The sequence below is a fragment of the Rhinolophus sinicus genome, chromosome 2 (assembly GCF_057876585.1).
Source record: "Rhinolophus sinicus isolate RSI-liver-muscle chromosome 2, RSI-T2T, whole genome shotgun sequence".
Classification (NCBI taxonomy): domain Eukaryota; kingdom Metazoa; phylum Chordata; class Mammalia; order Chiroptera; family Rhinolophidae; genus Rhinolophus; species Rhinolophus sinicus.
In genome coordinates, this window is record NC_142502.1 from 170,996,501 (window position 1) to 171,024,387 (window position 27,887).

The following is a 27,887-nucleotide window of genomic DNA, read 5'->3' on the forward strand; positions in this document are numbered from 1 at the left end:
GATGCATTTATTTTATAGGGGCCTTGATTTTGTACTTCTTTCTCTTTTTTTATTTTCCGATGGGGGTGGGTGTGGGAGTGTGTTGTTCTTTTGATAGTAAGGATATTATCCTTAGTCTGATCATGTCTTATTCCTACTGAGCTAGTTTTGTCTCCCTATGATCAGCATATGTTTCTAAAGGTTTCCAAGCCATCTGGTTAATTATCCATTTTAGAATTTTGCCAGAGACCATTGCTAAGCTTATAAGTGTATAGCACCTGAACTTCCCCCCCCCGTTGAAACATTAGCCAATCTCCTATCTCTGGCACAACTTGAAATCTCCGTGATTGCTCAGAACTTCCAACTGTTAATGGATATTTTCTGTAGCACTTTTTGTTGGACGTGGATGTATATGGGCTAAGGGGAATGACTATAAAGAACAGAAATTACTTGATTACAGTCAGTGAATCTGGGACACATGGTCAGAAGGAGGCTGACATCTGTGCCCAACTGTGGTTACGTGCCTTTTCCCCTGTTTGTTCTTCAGGTTCTCCCCATTCCTTCCACCCCCTCCTGCCACAAACGTATACAAGTGGGTCCCTAACTTATTCTCACCTTGGTAACCTGGTTTATGCTCTTCTGGCTCCCAGACTGACAATCTACCGGGCACTCGCTACCCTTTGTAAGCATCAGAATTCCAAGTGCAGGCTGTCTACTGTTGGCCCCTTTGATACTGGCCAATGGTCTTTGAGGATCTGCAGACCCAAGCTCCCATTGCCACCTTTTCCTGAGACAGTCCCTCCACCACCACCCCCGTCACCACCTCCTCCAGCACCACCGCCATTAGGGATGGTGCAGACTCTTCTCTGAAATTTCAGAACTCAGACCTCTTAATGGCTGGCCCAAATTGTATCCAGAATTTGCTTTATTTACTATAATATAATAATAATACATTATTGTGTATGCTGTTATAAATAACATTTACCGAACACTTAACTCTAGCTAGGCATTGTGCTGAGAGGTTCGTAAGCATTCTCTCATTGCATCTTCAAGACAAGCATATGAGGTTGGTCCTGTTATTGTTCCCACATCACAGACGAGGAAAGCAAAGCTTAGGGAAGTTACAGCTTGTCTGAGCTCACACTGGTGGCAGTAAGTGCTGGAGCTAGGAGTTGATTTCAGGTCCATCTGATGTCTAAGCCCATGACCCAAACTCCAAGATGGTATGGCACCATCTGGGATTCCCCATCTGGCCTCCTCTTCCAAATCTAGTGTACAGCCCCTTTCATAAACCTGCATTCCTATCAAATATCTCTACAAGCAGTGACAATTCAAAACTGGAGAGGCCCTAGCTGCCATTTCATTCTACTTGGCTAACATTAGGTTTTCTCCTTGCTGGCCCTGCTCGTAATTCTTGTGTGACTTCCAGGGAGCCTGGCTGGGTTCCTCGTCATCAGTGCCCCCCTCGCAGGGTAAGGGCCCCATGGCCAATTGTGTGTCTTCCTCTTTAGTGTCCCACTCTCCTATTTGCTCTGTGAGTGGACTTCCTTCTACTCGCTAGCTGCGTGCTTTGCTCCCTGGGAGGCTGCTCCACATCCTAGAGCTTCTCTCTGTTTCTCTTATGTCCCTTCCACTTACATCTCCCTTGTGGGTCCGAAGCTCAGTGTCTTTATCTTTGGAGTCTCCCTATCTATTAGCAATGCACAAAAAAAGCCTTCCTCAAATCTTTTCATGTCAGGGGTAAGTAAAACCTACTATGGATATAATGACTACTAATCTTGGACAGGAAAACTGCATAGATCTGCAAATGTGGACAGTGAGGAGACCGTGGATAGAACTTCTGGGTGTGTGCTAACAGTCACTGCCTCCCCCGCCCGGTTCAGAGTCCGGAAACCCAATATACTCTCAATGGACCTCAGTATTCCTGGAAAAGTGACTTTTATATCTGGTTATAGTCCTCTATCTTTCATATTCTGATTACAGCAGCTTCTCAGTACTGGCAGATTCACTAGTCACATTTTCTACTATTTACAAGTGACCCCAAATTTCCTGATACGCAGTAAGTTGTCATTTTGCTGAGACAAGAATTGGAAAGTCTCATACTCTTAGGCTGGGTGTGGTCACATTAGTGCGTGAGAGTTATTTTCTGCCCATTGTGGCAATGCCTTTTACGGAGGTAAAGATACGCTACCGCACTATTCAAGGATGAGGGGATTCCAAAAGTCTCCGGGTCCATCTGCACAAAAACCAAGGGTTTCCCCTGTGTGCCAGGCGATGCCACTCCTCCCCACCCACTGCTGATCCGTTGCCCAATGTGAGCAATTAGCAGCGACTTGACTTCATCTTCCTACAACACCTTTCCAGGTCATTGACAGAACTTCCCGGGAAGTCAGGCGCGCTCTTTATGCACAGTGACCGGCAATAAAAGTGGCATTATCCAATTAGCCCGCGTCTCATTCAGCGGCTCCAAATACGTTCAGTGCTCACTCCGGACTGCTTCTCTTGGGCTGGACTGGTATGGGGCACGTTATCCTGATGAGAAAGGAAACCTTTGGTTTGCATTTGGAGATATCTGGAGACCTGAGGAAATATTTTCATTTTTCCATGCAGAGGTTTAATGGTGTGTAGATGCTGCCTGAGTGTAACCTCCTCATATCGAATACAACCTTTTATTCGGCGGGCTAGAAAGTTTAGGTTCTCACACACCTGGTGCTAGCAGCCATTATGCCCCAGTACTGCCCAGAATCTCCAATGACAGCAAGACCTGGGAAGTCTTGGGGAGATAGAGTGTCACTTGCAGGAAGAGTCCATTATCTTGGAAGCCACTCCTGGAATCACTGCCGAAAGCTATTTCTCAGTGTTAATGCTGAAACTGTAGAAGGCTCCTCCTGCCACTGTGATTGAAAGAGCAAAGCCATCTTGGTCAGCCAATGTCATCAGTCATGATGAGCCACTAATCCCGATGAGACTTCTGATAAGACTCCGGTATGATGACAGATGAGGCCGTGTACAGCAGTTAACTCAGTCATTTGTAATCATTACTTGTTGCCCATGCTGTAACCATCCTATGAAATTATTTTCTGAATTTCCCAGAGTAGAGAAAGAATTTTACCCGTTTTCTTTGGTGAAGCATCCCAGCAGTTTTTTAGCGGCCCATCAGATCCAACTTCAAAACCCTTAGTCACCCAAATCACCTCCTTTGCATGGGTAATAGCAAAGCGTGGGGCATACCTACTCTTCTGACTCTGCCCATAGAGTACGCCCAGGATTCTTCTATGGCTCACATCTCTATTGCTGTTTCTAGATGTCCCCAGGGCAAGATGCCAGGTGTGTGACACTCTCTCTTGCTTCCCGCAGTGTGACCATGGCCACATCTCTTGGTCCGGAGCTTCCTTCCCCAGCAGTGTGCACCGGCCATGCGTGTGCTGCCAGGGGCCAGCAGGTGTGTAGCGATACCAAACTAGTGAGCCCCTCAGCATTCTGGGAGGCTGGGGTGGGCCAGGAGTGGCTGAAGCCCTCCAGCCAGTCGCCTCTTAACTGTAGGCAGCCTCTTCTGTTTACCCCAGTGGGCCATACAAATATTATCATTTTCACTGCGTGTCACGATATGTAAAAAGGTTAGTGTGGGGACAGAGTCCCAGAGAGCAGTTTCCAGGTTCTCGACGTCACGTGGAAAGGTGCTGGCTCGGGTAGTAAATAGCCATCAGCTATAACTATTGGCCATCAGCTGTACCAGTTAGCCATTGGCCACTAATATAACTGCCGTGGCTGAGCTAGCAAGCACGGATTGCAGTTAGCAAGTGCATTACATTGCGGATCGTGTTGCTCCTACTTCCTGTGTCTCGCCCGGCCGCCAGCGAGACCGGGGTGCAGGAAGACCCCTTGTTGGGGTACTGGTGGATGTTTGCTTTTGTGTCTCAACCCACCGCCTTCGAGAATATCATGATACGACTCCCGTATCTATGGCTCCGTTGTTGTTCCTTTTTGGCCTCGCCATATCCTGCGTTCTTGTGCGGGGAGCGGGAGCTGAGTCACCGCATGACAGTTAGGAAGCTCTGACTTAACCTCTTTGGTTTTCATTTTACTCCTCTGTAAGTTGGACTTTTAAAAACAAATATCTTACAAGGCATTGCGAGGATCAGACTTGAATGCATACGAGGGGCTTTAAGAGCTGCCATACATTTGTCAGGTGTGTCACTGGCCACAGAGATAGGACTGTCTCCACTTTACCCTCCCTGGCTGTCCCTTTGAGAGTGGGAGGGAATTCCACATTTTTAAAATCTTTCTCAAGTCATGAAATCAATGTACTGCACCTATCATTGAAGTTCAAGCCCTGACATTCATACATTTTGCATAGTTTTTGGTTCCTACGACTCCTTTTAAGGCATCTAACAAAGCAGAAGTTCCTTGTCCCTCTGCCCAGTGATGCTCAGGGTACACAGCAGTGTATCTACCTCTTCTGGTCTGTCTGCATTCACATCCCAGATGCTCTCAAGTCTATCCAGGCCAAGGCCTCCCTTCCCGATAAAGACTGGCCTTTGCTCTCCCCTGAGCCTGTTGCCTCTGACTGCAGGCCCCTGTGCTGGGCCAAGAGCATCTCAAGTTTCCATGGTTTCAGCCTCTGTGCTCCGGGACGGGAGCTGGCTGGTGTTGACCCCACCGGTGGTCCCAGAGAATGATTTTGGCTGGCAGACAGGGATCTCACGAGTTGAGATGAACTCTCTCCTATCCTTTTCCTCATCAAGACTTAAGCCAAATGTTATCTTGATAAGTGGGTGAACACCAAGTCACAAACCAATGTACCATAAAATGTTAACACTGGTTTTCTGGATGCTGGGGGTATGGGTCATATTAATTTTCTTCGTTAGACCTTCCTGATTTTTTCAGATTTCCTATAGTGAAGCTAAAAGTGTATTAAATTATATTTCGAAAAGATCTACTCAAGATGTGCTTCATGAAGGCAAATAACAGGTCTGACATTCCTTCACACTTGCTGGCTCAAAATTACTGCCTCTGCCTTCCGAGCCAGGCGGTTTGGAGGGGGTGGAAGTCAGGAGGGAGGCAGGGAGACAGCACTGTGGGCCATTGAATTTCCTCTTCAGACGTGGCTCTGGCAGCTAATTCCAGGGTGCTCATCTGTACGGCGGCAGTGTGACTTTCATGCTTTCCCCAAGGTGCTTTATGGCCTTTTTACAGTGGTACTTTGAATAACTTTTTCTTGTTACTTCCAAATAGTGGAAAATATCAGATGATTTCTCTTTCTCCCTCTCCACTTCTCTTTTCTTCTTTGTTTCTGCCCATTCCTCATCGTTAGTCTCGTCACTGTCTCTTCTTTCGACTTCCTCCCTCTTCTTTTTGCTCTTTTCCTGCTGCCCCCTCCTCCCCGCCTCTCAACTCTCATCACCTAATATTTAAAGCAAAATAAAATTAGTGGTGAAAATGAAAGGATTTCCTCATGTTATCTGGGGCCATGTGAGGGGAATACGAAAACGAGTTTGTCATTAGGAACTAGATGGCTGCAAGAGTGGTCCAGGGGCAGTTTTATCCCTTCACTTTTCCAGAAGGTAATCCAGTTTTCAGATTTGTAACAACTGATGCATCTTCATTTGACTTCATCCTTAAGACTGGGGAGGACTGCCTCAGAAATTGATGCTTGAGCTGGGGCCCTAAAGTAGACTGGCATGGGCGGGAGGCCAGAGAGAGCAGGGGTCCATTGAAGCCCACGTCTGGCTCAGTCCAGAGCACCTGCTTCTTATTCACCACCAAGAAAGGTGAGGTATTACTGAGGACGCCTGCTGTATGGACCAACCCGAGATCCCACCGATCCACTCAGAATCTCCTGGAGATGATGCTGATTTCCCTGGAGAACAGGAACATTGAATTCGATACAGCAGAGAGACTGATCACATCACAGATCCTTGCAGCGTTCTCCTCACTGAGGATAAGACCTCCTTCAGGGCAACAAGAAAGGTCACCTAGACACATTTACCTTCAGTCAGACAGCTGGCTCTCCAGGGCCTCAAGCTCAGCCAGCACTGTTTCCATGGAAACCACCAGCAGGCCTGGTGCCTGCCCCATAAGAGGGGACCTTGGCTGGTCCAGGGGAGGGATGCTTAGGGTAAAATTTGTCAGCGGCCTGACAGTCTGAAAGGAGACGTGCTAAGGAGGAAACCCTGGGGGATTAGACCCTCAGAACTCAAACACACAGCCATACACCGAAGGGAAGGGCCGGGACCTGGTCTCTGCATTCTAGGCCCCTTCCCTACAGGAAGCTTGGCCAATAGGCTGGCTATCACAGAAGAGGCAGGGGGATGACTAATAGGACAGGGCAGTTCTGCCAACACGGTGGAGCCATTCTAGGGGGCAGTTGGAGGTCACCTTCCTGGTTGGCCTGAAGGAGGTCTTGTTCTCAGTTAGGGGAATGCTGCAGGGTTCTGTGATCTGACCGGTCTCTCGGCTGTGTGTAATTCAGTGTCCCTGTTCTCCAGCACTGTCGATGGTTCTGAGTGGATCGGTGGCATCTCGGGTTGGTCCATACAGCAGGGGTCCTCAGTAACACCTCACCTTTCTTGGTGGTGAACAAGGAGCCGGTGTTCTGGACTGAGCCAGACTTGGCCTTGAATAGACCCCTGCTCGCTCTGGCCTCCCACCCATGCCAGTCCCTTTAGCTAGTCAACTCTACTCATCTACTTTAGGGCCCCAGCTCAAGCATCAGTTTCTCAGGCAGTCCTCCCATGGCCTTAAGGATGAAGTTAAGTCCCTCTTTTATGCAGTCTCGTAGAGCCGTGTGTCTCTCCTTTGCACAACATACCAACACTGAGACGTGGCAAGGATTTGTGAGGTTGTTGGACTGCTGTCTGCTGCTCCACTGTACTCTAAGTTACTCAGTCTCTAAGCTCTAAGTGGGTCATGTTGAATTCTGCTCACTAATGCATCCTAACTGCCAAAGGCAAAGCTGGGCACAGAGATGCTCAATAAATATTCATCAGTTGAGTTAATTTCCCTTAACTCCATACCATTTGGCTCTAGGACCTTGGGCAAGTTCCTTAACCTCTCTGAGCCTCAGGTACCTCAATAGAACTGGGAATAATAATCCCCCATTCAACAAATTGTGGGGTTTACATGGACAATGGTTGTAAAGCACCCAGTATGGGCCTGCATATGTAATAGTCACACACAGGAAATATTGATTTTTTTCCTTATTTTCTTTTTTATCCCTGAGTATTGCACAGAGTAGCTTTAAAGGTTTAAGGAGGAAAAATACATGTCCCCCTATTTCTTTCCCCTCCTCCCTCCTTTAATATCTTCTTCCTTGTTGGGGTGAGACATAGACTGCAGGGTCAGAAGATCAGATTCTTGGTTTTTCACTAATGAGGTGACCTTGGCTAAAGCACTGGCCCTTCCTGTGTTTCAGCTTCCTCATATATGTGATGGGAAGACATAGATATATGGGTTTTACAGTCCTTCACAACTTTCTCACCCTGGGTCTCGGCCTAGGGGTCAAGGGTAACGTGGACCACTGTTGTTCACAGTGCAAGATGAATGGAAGCAAAAGGGAAATGCAGCATCAGGACAATAAGAAGCAAATTAGGCTACTGGCCTATCTATTTTTAATACAAGCTGAGTTTATTTTAGTAATATAGGTGAAGAATGTTTTAAAATGTATCGTCATGACAATGCCCCTTGGTAACAGCACAAGGATTTCTAGTGTGTCTTCCTTCAAAAGAGCCTGAGGGCTTTGTATGTACTGTCTCATTAATTCTCAGAACATCCCTAAAGTTGGATGGGAAAGCATGATGAGTTCTGTTTTATATGCAGAGAAACAAAGCTTCACAAAGGTTAAGTAGCTTATCCAAGGTCTCACAGTACCATCACTGTTCCCAGGAACCCAGTTGTCTATCTAGCATACCAGCCTGTTAGAACATTCTGCTTCCAGTCTCTGGAAATGTGCCCAGCCGTGGGTGAGAGGTCTTTGCTCTGAGCAATGTGATATTTAAAAGTGCGGTTTCCTGGAAGATAGACTCTTTTCTTGAAATGAGAGGAGTAGATAAAGAAGAATTGAAAGGGCTGGAAGTTAGTGGAAAGTTTTCTTTCCCTCTGCCTCCCCCCATCCCAAACATCCTTTCCCTGGACCAGCTAAGGCCCTATCTCTGGGGCCAAGCATCATACCTGGTGGTTGCCATGGAAACAGTGCTCGCTGAGCTTGAGCCCCAGAGAGCCAGCTGCCTTGACTGAAGGTATGTGATTCTAGGTCACCTTCCTGGGTGACCCGAAGGGATTCTGTCGTCCTCAGTTAGATTGTTGCAGGCATCTGTAATCTGATCTGCTTTTCTGCGGTTTGACACAGTGTAGCTGTTCTCCAGGGCAGTCAGCATCATCTCTAAGAGGTCTGTGTTGGCGAGTGGCATTGCTGGTTGGTCATATATCAGGGGTCCTAGTGAGATGTCCTATCCTGACTCTCACTCGCTAGCCATGTGAGCTGGGGTAGGGCGGTGGTGCTTTCTGAGCCTTCATCTTCTCATCTGTAAAAGGGGTTAACTAACAGGACTATTGTGAGGGCTATGATAGTGAATGGCTCCGAAAGGCATCAGTGAGTCATAGATCATAATGAATGTATAATTAGTTAGTATCAACTCTTCTGTGCGGCAGCTCACCAATTCTTATGAAAGTAGGCCATGCCCTCCCCTGGGGTCACCCTGGTAACTCACTTCCCAACTTGAAACATCAAGTCCAGAGATGAGCCAGTTGTTTCTGGATAGTTTGTTAACCTCTTATCTAATTTACACAGAGACAGGGGCCTCACTGGTGGGTGGTCAGCCCCACAGGCACTCCCTGGCTCTCAGAGAGCAAGATCTTTCCTTGATAGACTTGGTTTTCCCAGCTGCTGGGTCTTTGTGTCACTTGCAGTATATTAATTATTTAGTGCCCGATAAAGCTCTCTGAGATCACGACATGGAAGGCCTGGTGGCAGTTCAAAGTCTTCCTTCCGATTATTATTCTAGTCAACATGTTTTGGGAGGAGAAAATAGGCTTGAAACCACAGTAGAGTAAATTTCTTAAAGAGTAGATAGAGTACCAGCAAACTACAAACTTGGGCCCAGAATAGATAGTCATGTAGCCCTGCTCATGGAAGCACCGGGCCTGGGGGGTGTGTGTGTGAGTGTGTGTGTATAGAATAGCGCTACCTGGAGAGTGATACCATCTCCACTACTCTCTTGGATTAGTACAAATGCCAGTTAGTCTTCCTTTGCTACTGCCCTGAGAGTCCACACTAGCTAGGTAGGTAGGACCCGTAACCAAGAACACCTGGAGCAGAGACCCCGGCGCGAGAGGAGATGTTACAGGGCTCACAGGCCAGTCAGGAGCACCTGCTTGGGAAAGTGAGGTCATCGCTAGATAAGTCAAAATGTGGCAGATTCTGAAGGAGTGGCATCAAGTGTCACATTGCCTTCATTAGCTGCTTTGGCAATGAATTGTGAGTCACTGGTGGCCTACATAGACATGGTCAAGAGATGCCTCTGATTTGACCCTGACCTTGACCCTGGGAAACATATTATACATGAGACTGAGCAACAGCCACCATGGAAAGTATTTTCCTAATTTGTTCTAACTGTGAGTTTGAGATTTGTAAGTGAAATTAACATAGTATGGTACTCCATTGTCAGGATCAACCAAAGCAGCTTGAACAACATGTTTGATAAATGGCCTAAATGTCACTGTCCTAAGTGGAAATAAGCCTTGGTGGTTAAGGAGGCAGGAAGGCCCAGCTCACATTTTTTTGGCCACTCTGAATCCCAGTTCAGCTGCTCAGTTGGGGCTTCAGCTGAGGGAGGATGGGGAACCTTGGAGAAGGAAGGATTTGGGTTGGGCCTTTAAGAAGGGGTAGGATTTAGGAAAGCAAAGGGTAAGGAAGGATATTCTAAGCAGATATCAGCATGGCCAAAAGTTTGGAGACTTATGAGTAGTTGAAACCATGGAAAGTGAAAGGATCATGAGTGGGAAATAAGGCTGAAATAGTGAGTAGTGGCCAGAATGTGAAGGCTAATTTTAGCCATTTCTGCAGGACCCACTTTGCGATTCCCTTATTTGGTGTGGGTCTCGTATACCCTGCAGGTAACGCACTCACCAAAGGCAGAGGCCGTGTGTGGGGCCAAACCCCAAAAAGTAGTTTCCAGGCTCTCAGCCTCACATAGACAGGTGCTGGCTCAGGTAGTAAATGGCCATCAACTGTGATTGCATGGCCATCAGCTGTGGCTAGTTGGCCGTCAGCTGTAACCAGTGAGCCATTGGCCACTAATATAACTGCTGTGGCTATGCTAGAGGAGAGAGAGAGAATGGGGGCTAGCAAGAAGATGGTGGCTGGGCTGGCAAGCGTGGATGGCGGTTTGCGGACAGTGTGGATCCAGCCTCCAGTGAGAGTATAGTGCCGCCAGAGAGAATATAGTGGTATGACTCCCCCATCTATGGCTCCGTGGGTGTTCCTTTTTGGCCTCACCATATCCTGCGTTCTTATGTGGGGAGCGGGAGCAGAGACCCTGCCGGCCTCCCTACACGACAAATGGTGCAGCGAGCAAGCTCTCCCGCACAACAAATGGCGCAGCGAGCAGGGTATGGTGCCCGCCAAAGCTCTCCAAAAGACGGTGGAGCAGTTTGTGCGTGTGAACACCCAGTCTGAGGAAGACCAGGAGGAGCAGCTGCCGGAGAGCTGGACCCCCGTGGAGGGGTGGGAGGACGTGGACGGTTCTCCCACCAGCACAGGAAAAGCCATGCAGCTGCTGGAGAGATGGAGCCCCGTGGAGAGGTGGAAAGATGTGGACGGTTCCCCAACCAGCATAGGCCGGAGAAAGCGAAGGTCGTTGCAGCCCTGTGGGCCGGGGAAGTTCCTGCTCAGGCAGCCCGGATGCAGGACTTGTAGTCCCAGGAGGTAATGCTTGCTGAGTCCTCCGTGGGAGATGAGGGTGAGGTCAAGGTCGTCCCTCACCCCCAGGACTGCCCTGGTGAATGACTATGGACTATGGGGAATTGCCTTCCATCCCTAATTTAATGGACCGCTTGACTGTTTGTTTGGGAACTGTTGTTAGTGGAACTGGGGGATATTTGCTTTTGTCTCTTGACTGGCCGCCATTGAGAATATGTAAGCACCTTGATTGTGAGTCGCTGTTGTTCCAGCAGGGTACCCCGAGAGGCCCAGAGAGAGTGGCAGTGCCCTGAGAGCCCTGGCTGAGTCCAGGAAGTCTGGCTGAGCCCTGAAGATACCCTGGCTGTACCCAGGAAGTCGGGCTGTTCCCAGAGAGAGTGGCAGTGCCCTGAGGGCCCTGGCTGAGTCCAGGAAGTCTGGCTGTGCCCACAGAGAGTGGCAGTGCCCTGAGAGCCCTGGCTGTGTCCAGGAAGTGTGGCTGTGCCCACAGAGAGTGGCAGTGCCCTGAGAGCCCTGGCTGTGTCCAGGAAGTGTGGCTGTGCCCACAGAGAGTGGCAGTGCCCTGAGAGCCCTGGCTGTGTCCAGGAAGTGTGGCTGTGCCCACAGAGAGTGGCAGTGCCCTGAGAGCCCTGGCTGAGTCCAGGAAGTCTGGCTGAGCCCTGAAGATACCCTGGCTGTACCCAGGAAGTCGGGCTGTTCCCAGAGAGAGTGGCAGTGCCCTGAGAAATCCTAGCTGTGCCCGGGGAAACTAGTGGTACCCTAAGAAGTCCAGGAAGTCTGGCCGTGCCCAGAAGTACTGGTGGTGCCCTGAGAAACCCTGGCTGTGTCCGGGAAGACAGGTGGTACCCTAAGAAGTCCAGGAAGTCTGGCTGTGCCCAGAAGCACTGGTGGTGCCCTGAGAAACCCTGGCTGTGTCCGGGAAGACAGGTGGTACCCTAAGAAGTCCAGGAAGTCTGGCCGTGCCCAGAAGTACTGGAGGTGCCCTGAGAAACCCTGGCTGTGTCCGGGAAGACAGGTGGTACCCTAAGAAGTCCAGGAAGTCTGGCCGTGCCCAGAAGTACTGGTGGTGCCCTGAGAAACCCTGGCTGTGCCCAGAGAGCCTGGCTGTGTCCAGGATATTGCATTCACCCCCAGGCTCCTCGCACAGGTCCCCTCGCGGAAGACGCTTGTCGCGTAGATTGTGAGGCGAGAGCCTGTAGGGGTGGAGTGTGGGGCCAAACCCCAAAAAGCAGTTTCCAGGCTCTCGGCCTCACATAGACAGGTGCTGGCTCAGGTAGTAAATGGCCATCAACTGTGATTGCATGGCCATCAGCTGTGGCTAGTTGGCCGTCAGCTGTAACCAGTGAGCCATTGGCCACTAATATAACTGCTGTGGCTACGCTAGAGGAGAGAGAGAGAATGGGGGCTAGCAAGAAGATGGTGGCTGGGCTGGCAAGCGTGGATGGCGGATTGCGGACAGTGTGGATCCAGCCTCCAGTGAGAGTATAGTGCCGCCAGAGAGAATATAGTGGTATGACTCCCCTACCTATGGCTCCGTGGGTGTTCCTTTTTGGCCTCACCATATCCTGCGTTCTTGTATGGGGAGCGGGAGCAGAGACCCCGCCGGCCTCCCTGCACAACAAATGGTGCAGCGAGCAAGCTCTCCCGCACAACACCGTGATAGCAATTTCCCTTGTATCACCCCCAAAAGTCCTTAATGCTGTGCCTGGGGAATGGGCGCCTGCTTTCAATAACTGACTCATGTTCACCACTGAATGAACTCAGTAACTGTACATGGGTCCTTTTGGGGTTGGGGAGAGGCAAGAAATGCATTGAAATGATGACTTTCAACTGCACAAGAGAATATTATAGGAGGTAATAATTTTTGCTTCAGGATCGCGCTACCAAGAAAGCGCAAACCTTCCCTGGCAGAGTGGGAGTGGGGCTTAGAGAAAGGTGAGATGCAGTGGGGGCTGTTTAGCTCCATTCAGGTTCCGCCCCTGACACTAATAGCTCCTCTCTGAATGAGCCAGCTGGAGGAAATGTGAAAGCCAACTATGGAGAACCGACAATGTGTGAACTGGAGAGGACCTTAGTGAACAGCGAGCTCAACCCTCTCATTGTCCAGGCCGAGAGAAGGTGCAGAGGCCTGTGTGTTTAGAAGAAAGGCCACATCTGCTAACTCTCCCGTTCTTTACTCTGAAAATCATCTCTGCTTTTCAGACTAAATGAACTGCCTGTTACAACTCTAACATCACCGCTGACTCTACCAGTTGTCTAAATTCACAGAGCTTTCTTTGGCTGAGCAGGTATGGGCTCAGCACGGTGAATCCTGAAACCGGTTCTCTGGGGCTGCCACTCCCAAACAGGAGCCCTGCCCTCTGTGCCCGGCCTTGCTCTGACTGCTCGTCACCACCATTGGACATCCAGACTGCTATTTATTCGGCCACATTAAGCTTTGCTTTGTGTGACACAAAATCATTGTACAAGAATGCATTATTAAGTGTGTTTTCAACTAAGGGGGAAAGACTAGCAGACTGTCACTGATTGTTTTATTGTTGGACGGAAAATAAGTAAGTAAAACATGTACAAGGCGAGGCAGGAGCAGTTCCAAGGAGTGTTGAGAAGAGAGGCATTTTTACATTTTATTGATGTAGGTTTGTAAAACATGCTTGCAAGTGAACCCAGGACATTCGTGTAAATAACCATCACACACACAAAGCTCTTTATTATTTATACCAATGTGTGTATGATCTATTCACTATATTTTATACATTGGCTTAGGAATAAATAGGCAGAGTGAGACATGTAAAAATAAAGAATGGAAACAGGGACGTTGCCAACGGGCTGAAATGGGGGTAGCAGAGATCACGGGCAGTTGGCAGAGCTAGTAATTAACTAGTGAATAATAGAGAAGCAGCTCTCTGGGAGCACTTTTGATTTCAGGACGTTGCATTCAGGATCCCCGGATATAGGAAGTGAACCAGGAGTCCCATTCATTTTGGATTCTGAAGCAGAGTTAAAAAGCATAAAACTTCAAGAATGGCATGCCTGATATTTAAAGAGTATGTCATGCACACATTATCTCATCTGGCACTTGCAAAACCCCGAGAGGTGGTAGAGTATACATTATTCTTGTTCTTTTTCAGAGCATGGAGGTTCTACACAGTATGTGATTAGCCTGAAGTTCAACAGCTAATAAATACCAGAGCTAATAATTTTCTTGAGGGCTCTGGTTTCATTCATTTGACAAATATTTATTGAGTGCCTACTATGTGCTAGGCTAGGGGATGTAGTAGTGACTGGAGATACAGTCACTACTGGAGATACAGTGCAGGACATACACAATAAACAAATTAATACAAATATAATAAATAATAAATGCAGGGCAAGAGGAGAAAGAGTAGCTTATGGGGGCGTGATAGTTTTCTACAGGATGATCAAGAATCTCTGAGGAAGTGACACTTGGGCAGAAACGTGGTTAGGGAGAGGGCATGACGATGTGTGTCTGGGGACGAGGAGCTTCCCAGGCTGAGAGCACTACCAGTGCAAAGGCCCTGAGGTGGAGTGTGCTTGGAGAGTAGGAAGAACAACAAGCAGGCCCATGGGGCTGGAGCTCCATGAACAAGGGAGAAATGGTTGGGAATGAGGTCAGAGAGGCCAGACCCCTGGGCCAAGTCATGTGAGGTCTTCAAGGGGTAGGCCATGGCATACCTGTGAAAGCTATTTCAGGGCTGAAGTGTCCATCTAACTGCTATGTGGAAAACACCCTAAAGGTGAGCAGTACTGTAGTAGAATCAGGGAGACCCACTGGGAGCGCATAGCAGTAGTGGGGATGAGCGGTGATGTGGGAGAGATGAGAAGGGGGAAAAGTCAGGTAAAGGCATCAAGATTTGTTGATGAATTGATGTGGGGTGTGGGCAAAAGAAAGAAGTCAAGGATTCCTCCTTGGTTTTTGGGCCAAGGAATCACTTTCTGAATTGGGGAACACCTAGGGTTTAGGTGAGAGACAAGTATTTATTTTTGCATGTGATAAGTTTGAGATACTTAGACAATAAAATGAGGATTTCAGACTGGTAGTTGGTTATATATTCTGCTGTTCAGGGGAGTTTGGGACTAGAGATATAAATTTGGTAGCACTGATATATTGATGGTACTGAAATCTATGAAATTAGATGAGCTCGTTTTGGGAGTGAATTTAGATGGAAAAGACAGAAGGCCCAAGTTCCCCAACTTTTAACTACTGTCAAATAACAGAACAGAGGACCTTTCCCTGAATTAAAAAAAAAGAAAAAAAAAAGCCAAGCTTATTTATGTGTCAGGCAAGGAGAAATTCACTGAGTAGTTCTCTAAGGAATAAAAGTCAGTTTTTAAAGCCTCAGGAAGAGGGTTACATGGCGGTCGTGCTAATATCAGAACTGAAAATCAGCACTTTGGATAGAAGAAAATGAGCTCATAAGTCTGTGTGTGATTGGTTAAAATGAGTCCCTTGTTCACTGAGGTCCAGGAAGGGTCTTGTGTCCTGAGGTCACTTGGAATTCATGGTCATTGATCATTGTCAGCTGGTTAAAGCCACTGTGATGAAAACAGGATTCAGCCATGAAATCTAGGCATTTGCTGCTGGAAAGTAGACCATGTTCCTTTGGTACAGCCTGGAAAATGGGGAGGATCTGACATAAAATAGGAAAGAGGACCTGCCACTGAATTAGGAGGCGAGGACGGTGGCAACCAGGGACCTTGTGAGGCAGCCAAGAAGCAGGGATGGTTGGCAGGTCCAGCTCCGCGGAGACGTGTAGTAAGATGAGGACTGAGACATAGCCATTGTATCCGCAACTTGGGCTTGCCAATGACCTTGGCCTGGAGTAGTGGAGACAATCTTAATTTTATTGAGTCTAAGAGAAAAATGGGAGGGAAAAAGTGGAGACAGGAGCATAGACAAATCTTTTAAGAGATTGAGCTGTGGGAAGAGCAGAGTAATGGGACAGTGGCTGAAGGAGAGTGTGAAGGTCGGACATTTTTATTCTCTTTTTCTTAAGATGGTATTTATTTGCTGCAGATGAGATTGACTCGGTAGAGGGGGAGAAGGGAATTGCTGATGGAGGAGAAAGGGGAAGGACTATTGCAAGACTAGGTTCCTTGAGAAGGGATGAGATTGGCACCTAAGTGGAGAGGCTGTGACTGCTTGTGAGTGTACAGAGTGTATCCATTATAACAGGAGAGAAGGTAGCATATATGAGCACTGACCCCTGTAAGTTGGTAGACTGACTTCTTTCTTCTCAGTGAAATAAGAAACAAGGTCAGTAGCTGAGAATGCGGAGGAGTGGGGGCAATTGGAGGTTTGAGGGGTAAGAGAAAGTAGGAAGTGGTGGTGCTGGAGAGAGGGAAGGTGAATTGAATTTGTCAGGGAATGCAGTAGGATTCCTGGTCAGTCCTGAGGGTTCTCTTGAGGGTTGTGGTCATGAATTTAAAGTGAGGCTTGTCACCACTGTGGTGTATTTCTCCTCCTCTCCTGCTCCCGTCCTCTCCCACCACCACATTCAGCTGCTCAGGACAATTGTGAAGGAGGAAGGAGGCAAAGGAGTTGCCGTGTTTGCAAGGGAATTGTTGTAGTGATGAACCCTGGGACCTACTGAGGACACGAGGTGATGCACAGTGGGAAAAGAGTGGGTTTCACCCTGCCTGGAAAGGACTCAGGGTATCACAAAAAGAAAAGAAAAAAGGAAACAAAACCCTAAAACAATCCTACCTGTAGCCAATCAATAATGTCCTCGGTCCAGATGCATTTCTTTGCTTTGCTTTCCTCAGGGGGTCTCGGCCATCACCCGTTGGCCTCAGTTGAGAACCTGGAAGCTCTTGCTCCTACTTTCTCCTCTGCTTGCCTTTTCACCACTCTTTTCCAGGGTGCAACATACACTCTTCTTGAGCCAGCGGGTCTTTTTTTTTTCTGTATACAGAGGGTGTCAAAAAAATATATACACTTTTTAAGAAAGGAAAACGGTATTGAAATTGTAATACTCAATATATACTGATAACAAAAGCTGAATACAAGTCACGTTTGACTTCTGCAATTACAAGAGGCGCTCAAAATGGTTACCATCAGCGTCCAGACACTTCTGATTATGGCGAACTACTGCTTGAGCAACGTGGACCGACGTGTCCACTTGTATACATTTTTTTGGTACCCCCGGTATTTACCATTTTTTTCTTTTTTTTTTTTCTTTAAAGTAAATTTATTGGGGTAATAATGGTTAGTAAAATTACATAGTTTTAAAGTGTGCATTTCTATAATACGTCATCTATGATCACAATGTGTGCTCACCAACCAGAGTCAGTTCTCCTTCTATCGCCATATATATATTTAAATTAAAGTTTATTGGGGTGACAATTATTAGAAAAGTTATGGAGATTTAAGGTGTACAATTCTGTAATACAGCATCTCTATATCACATTCTGTGTTCACTACCCAGAGTCAGTTCTCTTTCCATCACCATATATTTGATCCCCTTTACCTTCTTTTACCATTCCCCTTCCCCCCTTACCCTTTGGTAACCACTAAACTGTTGTCTGTGTCTATGAGTTTTGTGTCTCTGTCTTGCCCCTTTGTTGCTTTCAGTTTTATATCCCACATATGAGCGAAGTCGTATGGTTCTCGACTTCTTCTGTCTGACTTACTTCGCTTAGCATAATAACTCACACCTTCATCCCAGACTTCGGTGCTGGTCAGGGGCATTTCACTCTGGATCCTCACATTTTCAGAAGGAAGCACTAGAGAAACCAGCTTTCCTCTTGCTTAAATGAATTGCTTCTCATGGCATCACTTTTCTCTATGCTGGAAACCCCTCTTCCCACTAGGGGTCAGGATGGGAAGGGGAGGGAAAGTGAAGGACAGGCCGCCTCTTCTCTGCACTTGTTAAATGCAGAAGTACTTCCTTCTTAATATTCTAAATTTATAACTATTCCATGAACTTTGACTAGAACTCACATCTGTCTCAGTGCGTCTGATATTGGCAAACAACTTCATTCATGTGGGCCATGCTTTTCTTGGTCTTCACCTTCTCAGGTGAAGAGGCTCATCCTTTTGGTTGATCTCTCCATTAGTACCCCAGCCTCATCCCGTAAATCACTCCCCACCTCCCTCTGGGGATCATGTGAGCTCAGCCTGCTGGCAGAAATTCTAGGAGTTCCTGTAAGGGTGAGATAAAAATTCCTGCTTTCTCTCCTGTATTCAACTTTGAACACGTCCAACAATTTTTTTGGCATTTTTTTTTAATACAAAATGCTTTAAGCTTGTCTTTAGAGGTGACCCACAGTGACGCCCATAGCTCCTCTCTGGGCCATGATTCAGTCCTCAGAGCCCTTCCTTTTTCAGATTTTTATATTATCCCTGAATATAGAACCTGGCCCTTGTCCACAGTACAAGTCATCCGTCACTCTCTGCCCACTCACAGATTCATAAGTGCTTCCTGAAGTCCAGCCCCATCCGCTTGGGGCTTCACATCCAGGAAGAAGTCAATACCATTCCCCAACTGCACGGTGAAGAAAAATGACCTCACTTGGAAATAGGGAAATACAGAGAGGCTTGATCTTCCTGTTGCTTCAAAATTACTTAAAATTTGAGCTACGCTGATGACTCAGACATAGAAATGCCAATTTTTAGTCACATGAAAGTCATTGTGGGGGTTGGTTGCCAGCATGTTCTCAGACCCCTCACACTGTTGCCTTGTTCTGGAGCATGCTCAGTGGTGACCTCTGACCTTAGCCATTGTCCTGCGGTGGCCCTTAATGGCCCTGTAGCTAACTGGGGAACCACCTGCACTAGTCTGTGGGGGGCCATGAAAGCTGGTGTAGCATCAGACCAACCTGGTCTGTTGACTCTGATCTCCAACCTACTCTCCTACCTACTGTGGCCACAGTCAGAACATCTAAACCCTCTCTGCCTCAATTTCACTGGCTGCAAAATGAGGACCAAGAATAGTATTTATTCGCCAGGTTGTTGTAAAAAGTGAATGTAATCACACATATAAAGCAGTTAGCATAGTACCTAGTTCATATGTGCTCTGTTCATATTATTAACTATTTAAAAGTCTAATAAACTCAAGCCTGCCCCCAAGTAGACCTGTCTGGCCTTGAGCCTCTCCTCTCTCAGCCCCATTGCCCATCTATAAAGCAGAGATGATGTGAGGGTGAAATGAGATGGCTTCTCTCTGACACTTACGAGCATAGCTCCTGAGCCATTTTGTAGCAATGCGACCAGAAAGATGAGTCTGGGCTCCACATGTATTTACTACACAGAACTTATTTTCAAACGCTTCCTTCTTTAACAGAAAAAGCTTTACTTGCCATAAAACATTAGCAAATAGTGACTGCGTTGGGAATTTCTGGGAAGAACTGCGTAAGGGCATGCAGTGCATGTTCATTTGATTTGTAGATTAATTTAATTTTTTAAAAGTCTAATAATCTCAAGCCTGCCCCCAAGTAGACCTAGATGGCCTTGGCTGAGATTACTTTTCACCACATAAAATCCACCGGAGGTACCGTTAAGCGAAGGAATAATGTTGCTTTTGCTCCTTTTCTCTCAGTCCTTCTTTCTCTCATACAAATCAGAAACATTAATCCTTTGTGGCTTTCTGACTCTTGAATGTGGGAAAACCCATCACCCCGCTTTTTCATTTGTTTGTCTTTGGCAATAACATAATTGCCCAAAACTCATAACTTCTGAGTGCAATTTCAACGCTCTCATTGATAAGACGATAACCCACATAAACAATATTAGGTGAAGTTACAAGTCTGAACATAAAGTAGAGGTGTTATTTGGATGAGATGGACTGAAGTTCTCTATGAAGTCAAACGAATGCTTATGGGTAGAATAGACTTTGGGTAGAACTCGGACCAAGCCATTAAGGAGCCTGGCTTCTAGTTCGTCTCCCAGCGACCTTTGGCATGGCCTTGGTCATAGGCTTCAGACTTCTTAGGTCTGGCTGCCCTTGGTAGAAAATGTGCATTGAGGTCCTGAGGTCAATTCAGTACTCTAGTGGCTCAGTCTTTCCCCCCGCATTTTCCAATGGATGTCACGATAGCCTCTTATGAACTTTCTGTTATAAGTGATATGAGAGACAGCTAAAAGACACATCCCAAGCACGTGGATTAATATTCTCTTTGTTTTTATGTCCAGGTCACAGCTCCTTAGCGCCACCGACAAATCTGCCTTCTCTTCCTCCTGATTCTTTTGCCTGGAATCTGACCTGGATAATGAAAGATTCCTTCCCTTTCCTGTCTCATCGCAGCCGATATGGTAAGTGTATTTTTGATAGTTATTTGTGATGCACAATCACCATCTCGTAATTAAGGAAGCTGTGATGTTCAGTTTGTTATTCATGTCTCTCCATGGACCCCTCAGCAACTTATATACAAAGGAAGTTTTTCTGTGCCCTTAGTCTTCCTTTGGCACCCAACGCCACCAGACCATTCCACTCAGGCCTGTCCTCTCCAGACTCATAGCTGCGATCTGTATCCTGAAGGAAGCCAGGGGCTTTGTTGCTGCCATATCCCATTCTTCCCAGCCTTTACGGTGTGTGGTATTCCCAGTATCGCCTTACCAGTTATTAGATGTTGTGCTTATTTGCATGGTTTTCTAGATATAGAATTCTAACCCTTGAGTGTTTCTAATGATGGTGATCTCTTGAGAGAGGATTGTTATGATGAGGGTTGCAGGTCTTCTGGGCCTCTCCAGTGACTCTCTTACATTTGGGTAACTCCTTAAAGGTACCTAGACATGTTCCTAGATATTATTTCAGCTCCTTTGATTCTGCAACAGCCTAAGAGGTAAGGAGGCCAGGTCCCATTCCATTTTTACAGATGTAGAAACTGAGCTTAAAAAGATCACATAGAGTGGATTTTCCAACTACAAAACCAGGATTCTTCCCTGTGTTTACTTTTTCTCCCAGGGGGCTGCCTACTCAGCCTGCTAGGTCGTGTCCTAGGAGCCCCCAGGAGGCCATATTTACATGGTAGGATTCCTTAGCCTCCGTGCTCATCCTCACAGCTCATAGGAGCTGAGCCTCCGCGAGGAAAGAACAGGTGTGGAGGACAGCTGATGTGTTTCCAGGTGGACATTTTTTCTTCTCTTGAACTTCTCTAGAGTGAACCCCATGAGGGCAGGCACTAGGCTATTTGCTCTTCCCTTTATCCCAGCACATCGAAGACACCCAGAAAGGTTGTGCATGATGAAGGAATGAATGTAGACGGCTTCCAGGGAGGAACTCTCTCATCCGGCCAGATTCAATGAAGTATTTATGAACCCTGTACAGCGCTGAGTTCTAGATCCCCTCTGGGCATATTTACTTATTCCATATACTGAGTCTCTGCCCTTGGGCCTGAGCTTTTTAAAATGCACCTAACGGAGATTTTCCATTCACTGCCGTCCCTCATCCATAATGCAGTTAATCTTGGTTAATATTAACTGTACCTTTCATTTCAAACTTAAAAAAATAAATGCCTCAAAAACCCTAGGGCAATTTAGGATTATACTCTGCTGGGATGTTTCCTGCTACTCTTAAGCCTCCCCAGTGGGAGAGGAAGATCAGTAGTTGTCAGGAGATTGCAGATAAGAATTATTTCTTGATTTTATTTAAGCCAGACGTTGAATGTCATCTTATAATAAGGGCAAGTGTCTATAAATAATTGAAATCTGGTCCTTCTATTGTTATTGCCGTTTAACCAGATTTGTGATAAAGCTGGTCTTGGGATACAATTTTTGAATTTGCTTTTAAAGTCATTCAGTATCTCCACGGGACGACACCTTTTATAAAATGTAGAATGTCCCAAAAAGGCAGGTCTACCATCCAGCGTGACACAGAGGGCCTTAACGTTTGTTCTCTGTGGAGCATCCAGAAAGAGGTTGCAGGGAGAGGAGAAAACCACTGGAGCTTATTAAGCTGCTCCCTACCACTGCGTGGCTCTGATACACCTACTTTCTCTCCCTGGGCCTCATCTTTCTCATCTGTAAAATGAGAGTGGGGTGGCATGCTGCCTTGGAGAAAAGGAGTAGGCCTGAAGGATTCCCAAGATCTCTTTTAAACTCTCCTTTTACCTGGAATCCTCATGATTTCCCTTGACAGAGGAGAGGACCCAAACCACTGGCCAGACATCATCCAGGTGCTCGAGGAGGGTGCCAAAATCAGCACCATCATTGCTGTTGATTGACAGGGTGTGAAGAGCTGATTCTTAATTGGTGGCTCCTTGACTGGATTCAGTGGTAATTTCAGAGTCTCTTCATCTTATATATTTAATTCCGCTGAGACTCATAAAGACCCACCTCATCCTCCGCCACACCCCCGCCATTACCACCTCTGTGTGCCTGGTCCAGTGCCAGATGCTGGAGGTGACATAAATAGAAAAATGAGTAAGACTTGCTCCTGCCTCAGAATCCAAAGAAATCATTCTGTAGGCAGCTAGGCTTATTGCCACAAAGAATGCCTCTGGGGGCTTACGCCAGAGCACAGAGGTTGAGGACTCACCCTGAGACCTACTGCAGAGCAGACTGAAGGCAGAGTTAAGGCCTAGACTCTTGTCTCCTTAAGGATGTTTGTGGGGGCTCAACCCAGGTCTCTCTATGAACCAGAGAGGCCAGCATGCTCACTGGTGATAAATCCACACCTTTCAACTGCCTGCCATGAAAGACATTTTAAGAAATGTTAACAACTTCATTAATTTTAAGGCCTCAAACTTGGGCAGAGAAATCTGACTGGAAAATTGCTGCCTGAAGGGATAGTTCTTCAGACAGTGAGAAGTAACCAAGTCCCAGCAAGTCGCTGTGGGCACTTGAGTGACGGAGCTTTGCACTGGGCTGTCTGTCTTCACCTGCTGCTGGGGAGAAGGCAGATGGGGCACTGGGAGTAGACATTGTGATGGACAGTGGCAGGTCCGCCCCCTCAGGCAAGCTGTCCAGTCCTGAATTGAGTGTGGCTTTCTTCTCACCAGTGTTTTATGACAAGAGACAAGGTGGAGAAAGGCTAATAAGATTTACTCACCCTGAGCCTGTAATTATCTGCTTGAGGAAAAAGTTTGGCCTACCTTTTTGAAGTCTCTCTATATTTCTTCTCATTTATGTTGGGGCCTTTTATGTTGTGTAAAATATATTATCTTCAGTGGCATTTGGTATCAGATTCCATTTCTTTCTCACCTCTTGTCTTGAATGATGGGCGCGTGCTAATTTCATCATCAACAAGCTGACAGCTGTACATTCCTCCCCCTAGGCTTTGAAGGAGGGAAGTCACCTGAAGAAATACTTTTTTTTTTTTTCCTTTTATCATCAGCTCTGATGCCTTAAGACTTATTTATCAGCTTGACTACAGGATTGGGCTCTGACTACTTACCCAGATAAAAATCTGTTCCATCCAGTAGCACCAGGTGCTAAGAGATTAAGGCCACAGGGGGGGACAAGGGGGGGTTGATGACCTACTGGAAGTTACTGAGGTCTAGAGCCACAGAACAGATGGAATCCTACCCAGCTGTGATTCACGTTTGCCCTCTCTGGATGTGGTAAGAATCAGATCAACATTTAAAACAGAAGAACCAAAGGTTCTGGCCCAGATGAAGAGGAGAAAGAGAATTTTCATTTATTTAAAAAAATAAGTTTGGTACTTGACAAAACCCTTTCAGATCCCCTTTTCTCTCTTAAGCTTGTTATAAAATTGTGGTGGGTGGAAATTGTTTTATATCACATTTTTATAGAAATGTCAATTGAGGGCCAAAGAAGTTTATTAATGTGCTCCCAAGTTATGGAGCAAGTGAGCAGTTAGGAGAGACTGAACCCACATTTTTTTTACTCCAACTTGAGTGCTCTTTCTACTACATCACAAAATGAATTCAAAGATGAGGTCTTCCCCTTCGTGACAGGACTGTCATTTCCTCAACAACCTGGTGTTTGGACTGAATGACCAGTCTGATATCCAGGATCTGGGGAGCTGTAGGACCCAGACTTCATGTCACCAAATTGAGACTATCTCAGGAGAGCAAGGAATTCACCTCTTCCTGAACATGGCTTAGGTCCTCAGGCCCCATGGGCTGTCTTGCCTTCACTCCCATAGACTACGGTCCCTGTGATGGGTTGAATTGTGTCTACCCAAAATATATATTGATCTCCTAACCCCTAGTACCTGTGAATGTTACCTTATTTGGGTCTTTGCAGATGCAATCGAGTTGCGTCTGTACTGGATTAGTGGGGACCCTAATCCAATATAACTGGTGTTCTCATAGGAGGAAACAGACAAAGACACACCCAGGCACAGGATGAATGCCATGGAAAGATGGAGGCAGAGTTTAGAGTGATGCATCAACAAGCCAAGGAATGCCACAGATTGCTGGCAGCCACCTAAAGCTATGAGAGAGTCATGGGAGAGATTCTCCCTTAGAGCTGTCAGAGAGAGCATGGCCCTCACGACACCTTGATTTTGGAGTTCTGGTCTCCAGAACTGTGAATGGAGACATTTCTGTTGTTTTAAGCCACCCAGTTTGTAATACTTTGTTATGACAGCTTTAATAAACTAATACAATTCTTCATCCCTCCAGTCCTCCAATGTCCAAAACATTGACTCTTGGAAAAGAAAGATTCCTCTCCACATCCCAACATCAGGGCACAACAAAACCATTGTTGGGCTTTAAATAAAAGTTCTATTAAAACTTTGTCTGCTTTCAAGCCCATGGGACTCACCCAATTTAGGAACTGGTGCTTTTGGAAAGAAAGAAAAATTAGACTTTTTAATTACTGTCCCTGCTGCTGCTACCACCATCACCAGTCCTGTTAATGTATCAATGTCTTTGATTGAAAAGACTGGGTAAATTAAATATACTTCTACCCCCGCCCCATACACACACACAAAGTGAACCTACCGCAGAATCAAAAATGGAAAATGAAAAGGCCCTCCAGCCCCCTGTGGGATATGCTTTACAGCTCCGGCAGGAAGTCAGTGTGATCACATTTCTGAAATTACATATTTAATGTGCCTGGCCGTGATCAGCCATTCTGCCCTCAAGAGCCTGGCATCGGTGAAAAGCAGCTCCCAGCTCCCTTGTGGACCATTGTCAGGGCTGAAAGTTTTGTTTTGTTTTGTTTTTAACTAATTCTTTTGCCCTGATAGGCCAGGCCTTTTTGTGTTCTTTTCCCAGTCCTGCTCCATTGAACTGGGAAGTCAAGTTCTTTCCTAGTCCATGCCTCTGTATTTTTATCTACAACATGGTAAGCAAGAGGCCTCTGGAAGCATTGACCATAGAGGCTGAGTCCCAAAGGGGACAACAATGCTGGCAGTCATACAAGACCAAGAGCAGGGAACAGGTGTCACCCTGAGGACCACTGGCCTGCTGGGAGCCAGTGAACTCCATCCATGGACGTGACATAGAAAGCAGTTGGCTTAGGTGTTTCAAGGAGAGACTTGTGTAAAACACTCTGCTTGATCATATCTCTTACCTTTAAAATGAAGACTTATAGATCCACTCAATAAATACCAACAGTTTATCTCTACGTTAGTGGCAGATTGAGTAAAAAAAGCAGCAGAAAGGAAACAAGTTGGATTAAAAGATAATAAAAGAATGATTGACCAACTGACACAAAGGCAAGAAAAGCAAGTCAAAAGAGATCCATTTAAAACAGTTGTCACAGAGAGGGAGAAGCATTGACAAAAGGGAAAGAAACAGAGAGACAGGTGAGGGACAGAGGTAGAGACACCGAGAGTGAGAGATACAGACAGAAGGACAAACATGGAGAAGATCAGGCAGGGCTGTCTGAGCTTCTGCCCATGTGTTCTTTCTCCTACAGACATGACCTCAGCTCTCACTCCTGGGCAGGTGGCTGGCTCCCTAATGCGTAGTCCAGTTTTGACCTCCCTCCTGAGGGTCATTTCTGCATCCCTACCTGCCTGCATCATTTTCCTCTTAGTGTGTTTTTGACACAGAATGAGAAGATGGGTATAAACATTCTGTGAGCACCAGTGGTATGCCTGGTTATGCTCTAGGCATGGCAGTAATAAAGACAAATAGGACACACTCCCTTCCCTCAAGGCGCTCTCGAGGAAGAGGCAGACTTTCCTGCTCTATGATGGGTGCAGTAACAGAGGCATGTTCAAAGCTCCCTGGAACAGGGAGAGGGCCAGTTGTGTAGAGGACTTAGGAAGGTAGACATTTGGACATGGAGACAGCTGAGCTGGGGCTCGGGCTGTAGGGACCACTGAGACCAGTGGGAAGGGCTTTCCAGGCAGAGAGAGTGAGTGTGCAAAGGTATGTTCAGGAACAGTTTGAGCTCAGTGACAGGATGTAGAGGACCTGGGAGGAAGCAGCAGGGGTGAGCCTGGAGAAAGTTATTTCTGTGTACTTGGGGTTTAGACATGATCGTACATTTGGAGCATCGGTCGGAAAAAAAGGGTAGGAGAGGAATCTGGGAGAGATTCTGGCCATGGGCTAAGCATGTCTTGGTTGCCCACTCAGGAGAGTCCAGCTTGAACAATGAACAGATAGAGATTCTGTTAACTGAAACAGGAAGGAGAAGAAATATTTGGCAAGGAGAGATGGTGACCAAAACATCTGGGGGGAGAGGAGAAGGCGGTGAGATCGGTGTTGAACAGGCTATATTTGAAGGGCCTCCAGGACATCCGGGTGAAGATGGCCAGGAGAGAGTTGTAAATCCAGGTCTTGGATTTGAGAAGAGAGGTGAGATGGAGTCATTAGCATAGAGACTCTGGTTGAGGCTGGTGGTTGGAGGATGAAGACCCAGAGGAGATCCAGGGTGTTGCATTTAGGAAGTAAGTAGAGGAAGAGGAGCGGGGCAAACAGAGATGGGGAAATAGGAACTGTAGGAAGGTGGTGTAGCCGCAGAGGCCCAGGGCACGAAGAATTTTAGATGAAGGAAGCGTCTGTTGATGTTGCCCAGAGATAGAGTAGAAAAAGGACTGTAAGAAGGCTTTTCCTCACCCTGGCAAATACATTTTATATTTTACATTCTTCCTTCCTCCCCCGTTTCCTACATTCTCATTCCAGTTTGTCCCCAATTGGTTTGTATTTCCTTCCCTCGAACCTGTGTCCCTAGAGCCTTCCTGCTCAGCTTGCAAGGCTCAGCTCAACACTGCCTCCACCCCAGAGCTTTTCCGGAGTCCCCAGGCTACCCAGATACCTCTTTCTACTTGGAGTTTTTTGGTGGAAAAACATCGCTGGAATTTTTTGACAACACTAGGGTTGTCCCCCTCCTGAAATCTGAGAGGATGCTGACGCGTACAGGGAATGTTATTCCCGAACATCCCAAATTCTCCAATAATCCCATTGAACGATGCCCATCCTCACAAAACTTGGGGCTTCCCTGATGTATCTTCTCAACCAAATCACTTTCCTAGTTTGCATTTCATCCCTTTTATGGCCCAAATGTAAACTAGGTCACCTGATAAAGCAATCGTGGATGAGTCTAATTTATACAACCTGACTGCAGAGAAGATGTTAAATATTGCATCTATCTATCTATCTATCTATCTATCTATCTATCTATCTATCTATCATCTAGCATTCATCCACTCATCAAATGAGTGTCTACAATTTGCCAAGCTACTTGCCCCTGACCCTCATAGAGATTCCAGCCTAGTTCACTTTTATCACAGGTCTAAGATGGTTCCAAACATCCATCTGGAAGGTGCTTCTTAAATTCTTGTTGTATGATTGTTTTATATGTGTGCGCAGTAGCCCTGGGTCTGAGGAGCCATCAAACCTGATGGGAAGGTTTGCTTGGGAAATAAGGCTTTTCAGTTTTAGCAATGATATAGAATGTCTGTTGTAGGAGAGCTTCATTTTGGAAACCAGGTAGTGAGTATCCACAGCCAGCAGCTGGTGACCACATTAACCCTAAATTAGAACAGCCTGCAAGGTTGTAGACCTCCCTCTTTCCCCACTTTCTCACCAGGAAAGGTTATGCCATGCCTTTCCACAGCACTCTGTATGTCCGATGTCACGCTTTCCCTCATATCTTAGTTATTTGTGG

General features: G+C 46.6%; 1 protein-coding gene across 1 annotated transcript in view; it reads left to right on the plus strand.

Moving 5' to 3' along the window:
• Window positions 1–27,887, plus strand: part of ALK (ALK receptor tyrosine kinase) — a 641,950-nt gene that overhangs the window by 166,391 nt on the left and 447,672 nt on the right. Inside the window, exon 2 of the mRNA XM_074331841.2 lies at window positions 20,049–20,168. Within this exon, the coding sequence (XP_074187942.2) occupies window positions 20,049–20,168 (120 nt within the window). The remainder of the gene's footprint in view (window positions 1–20,048; window positions 20,169–27,887) is intronic.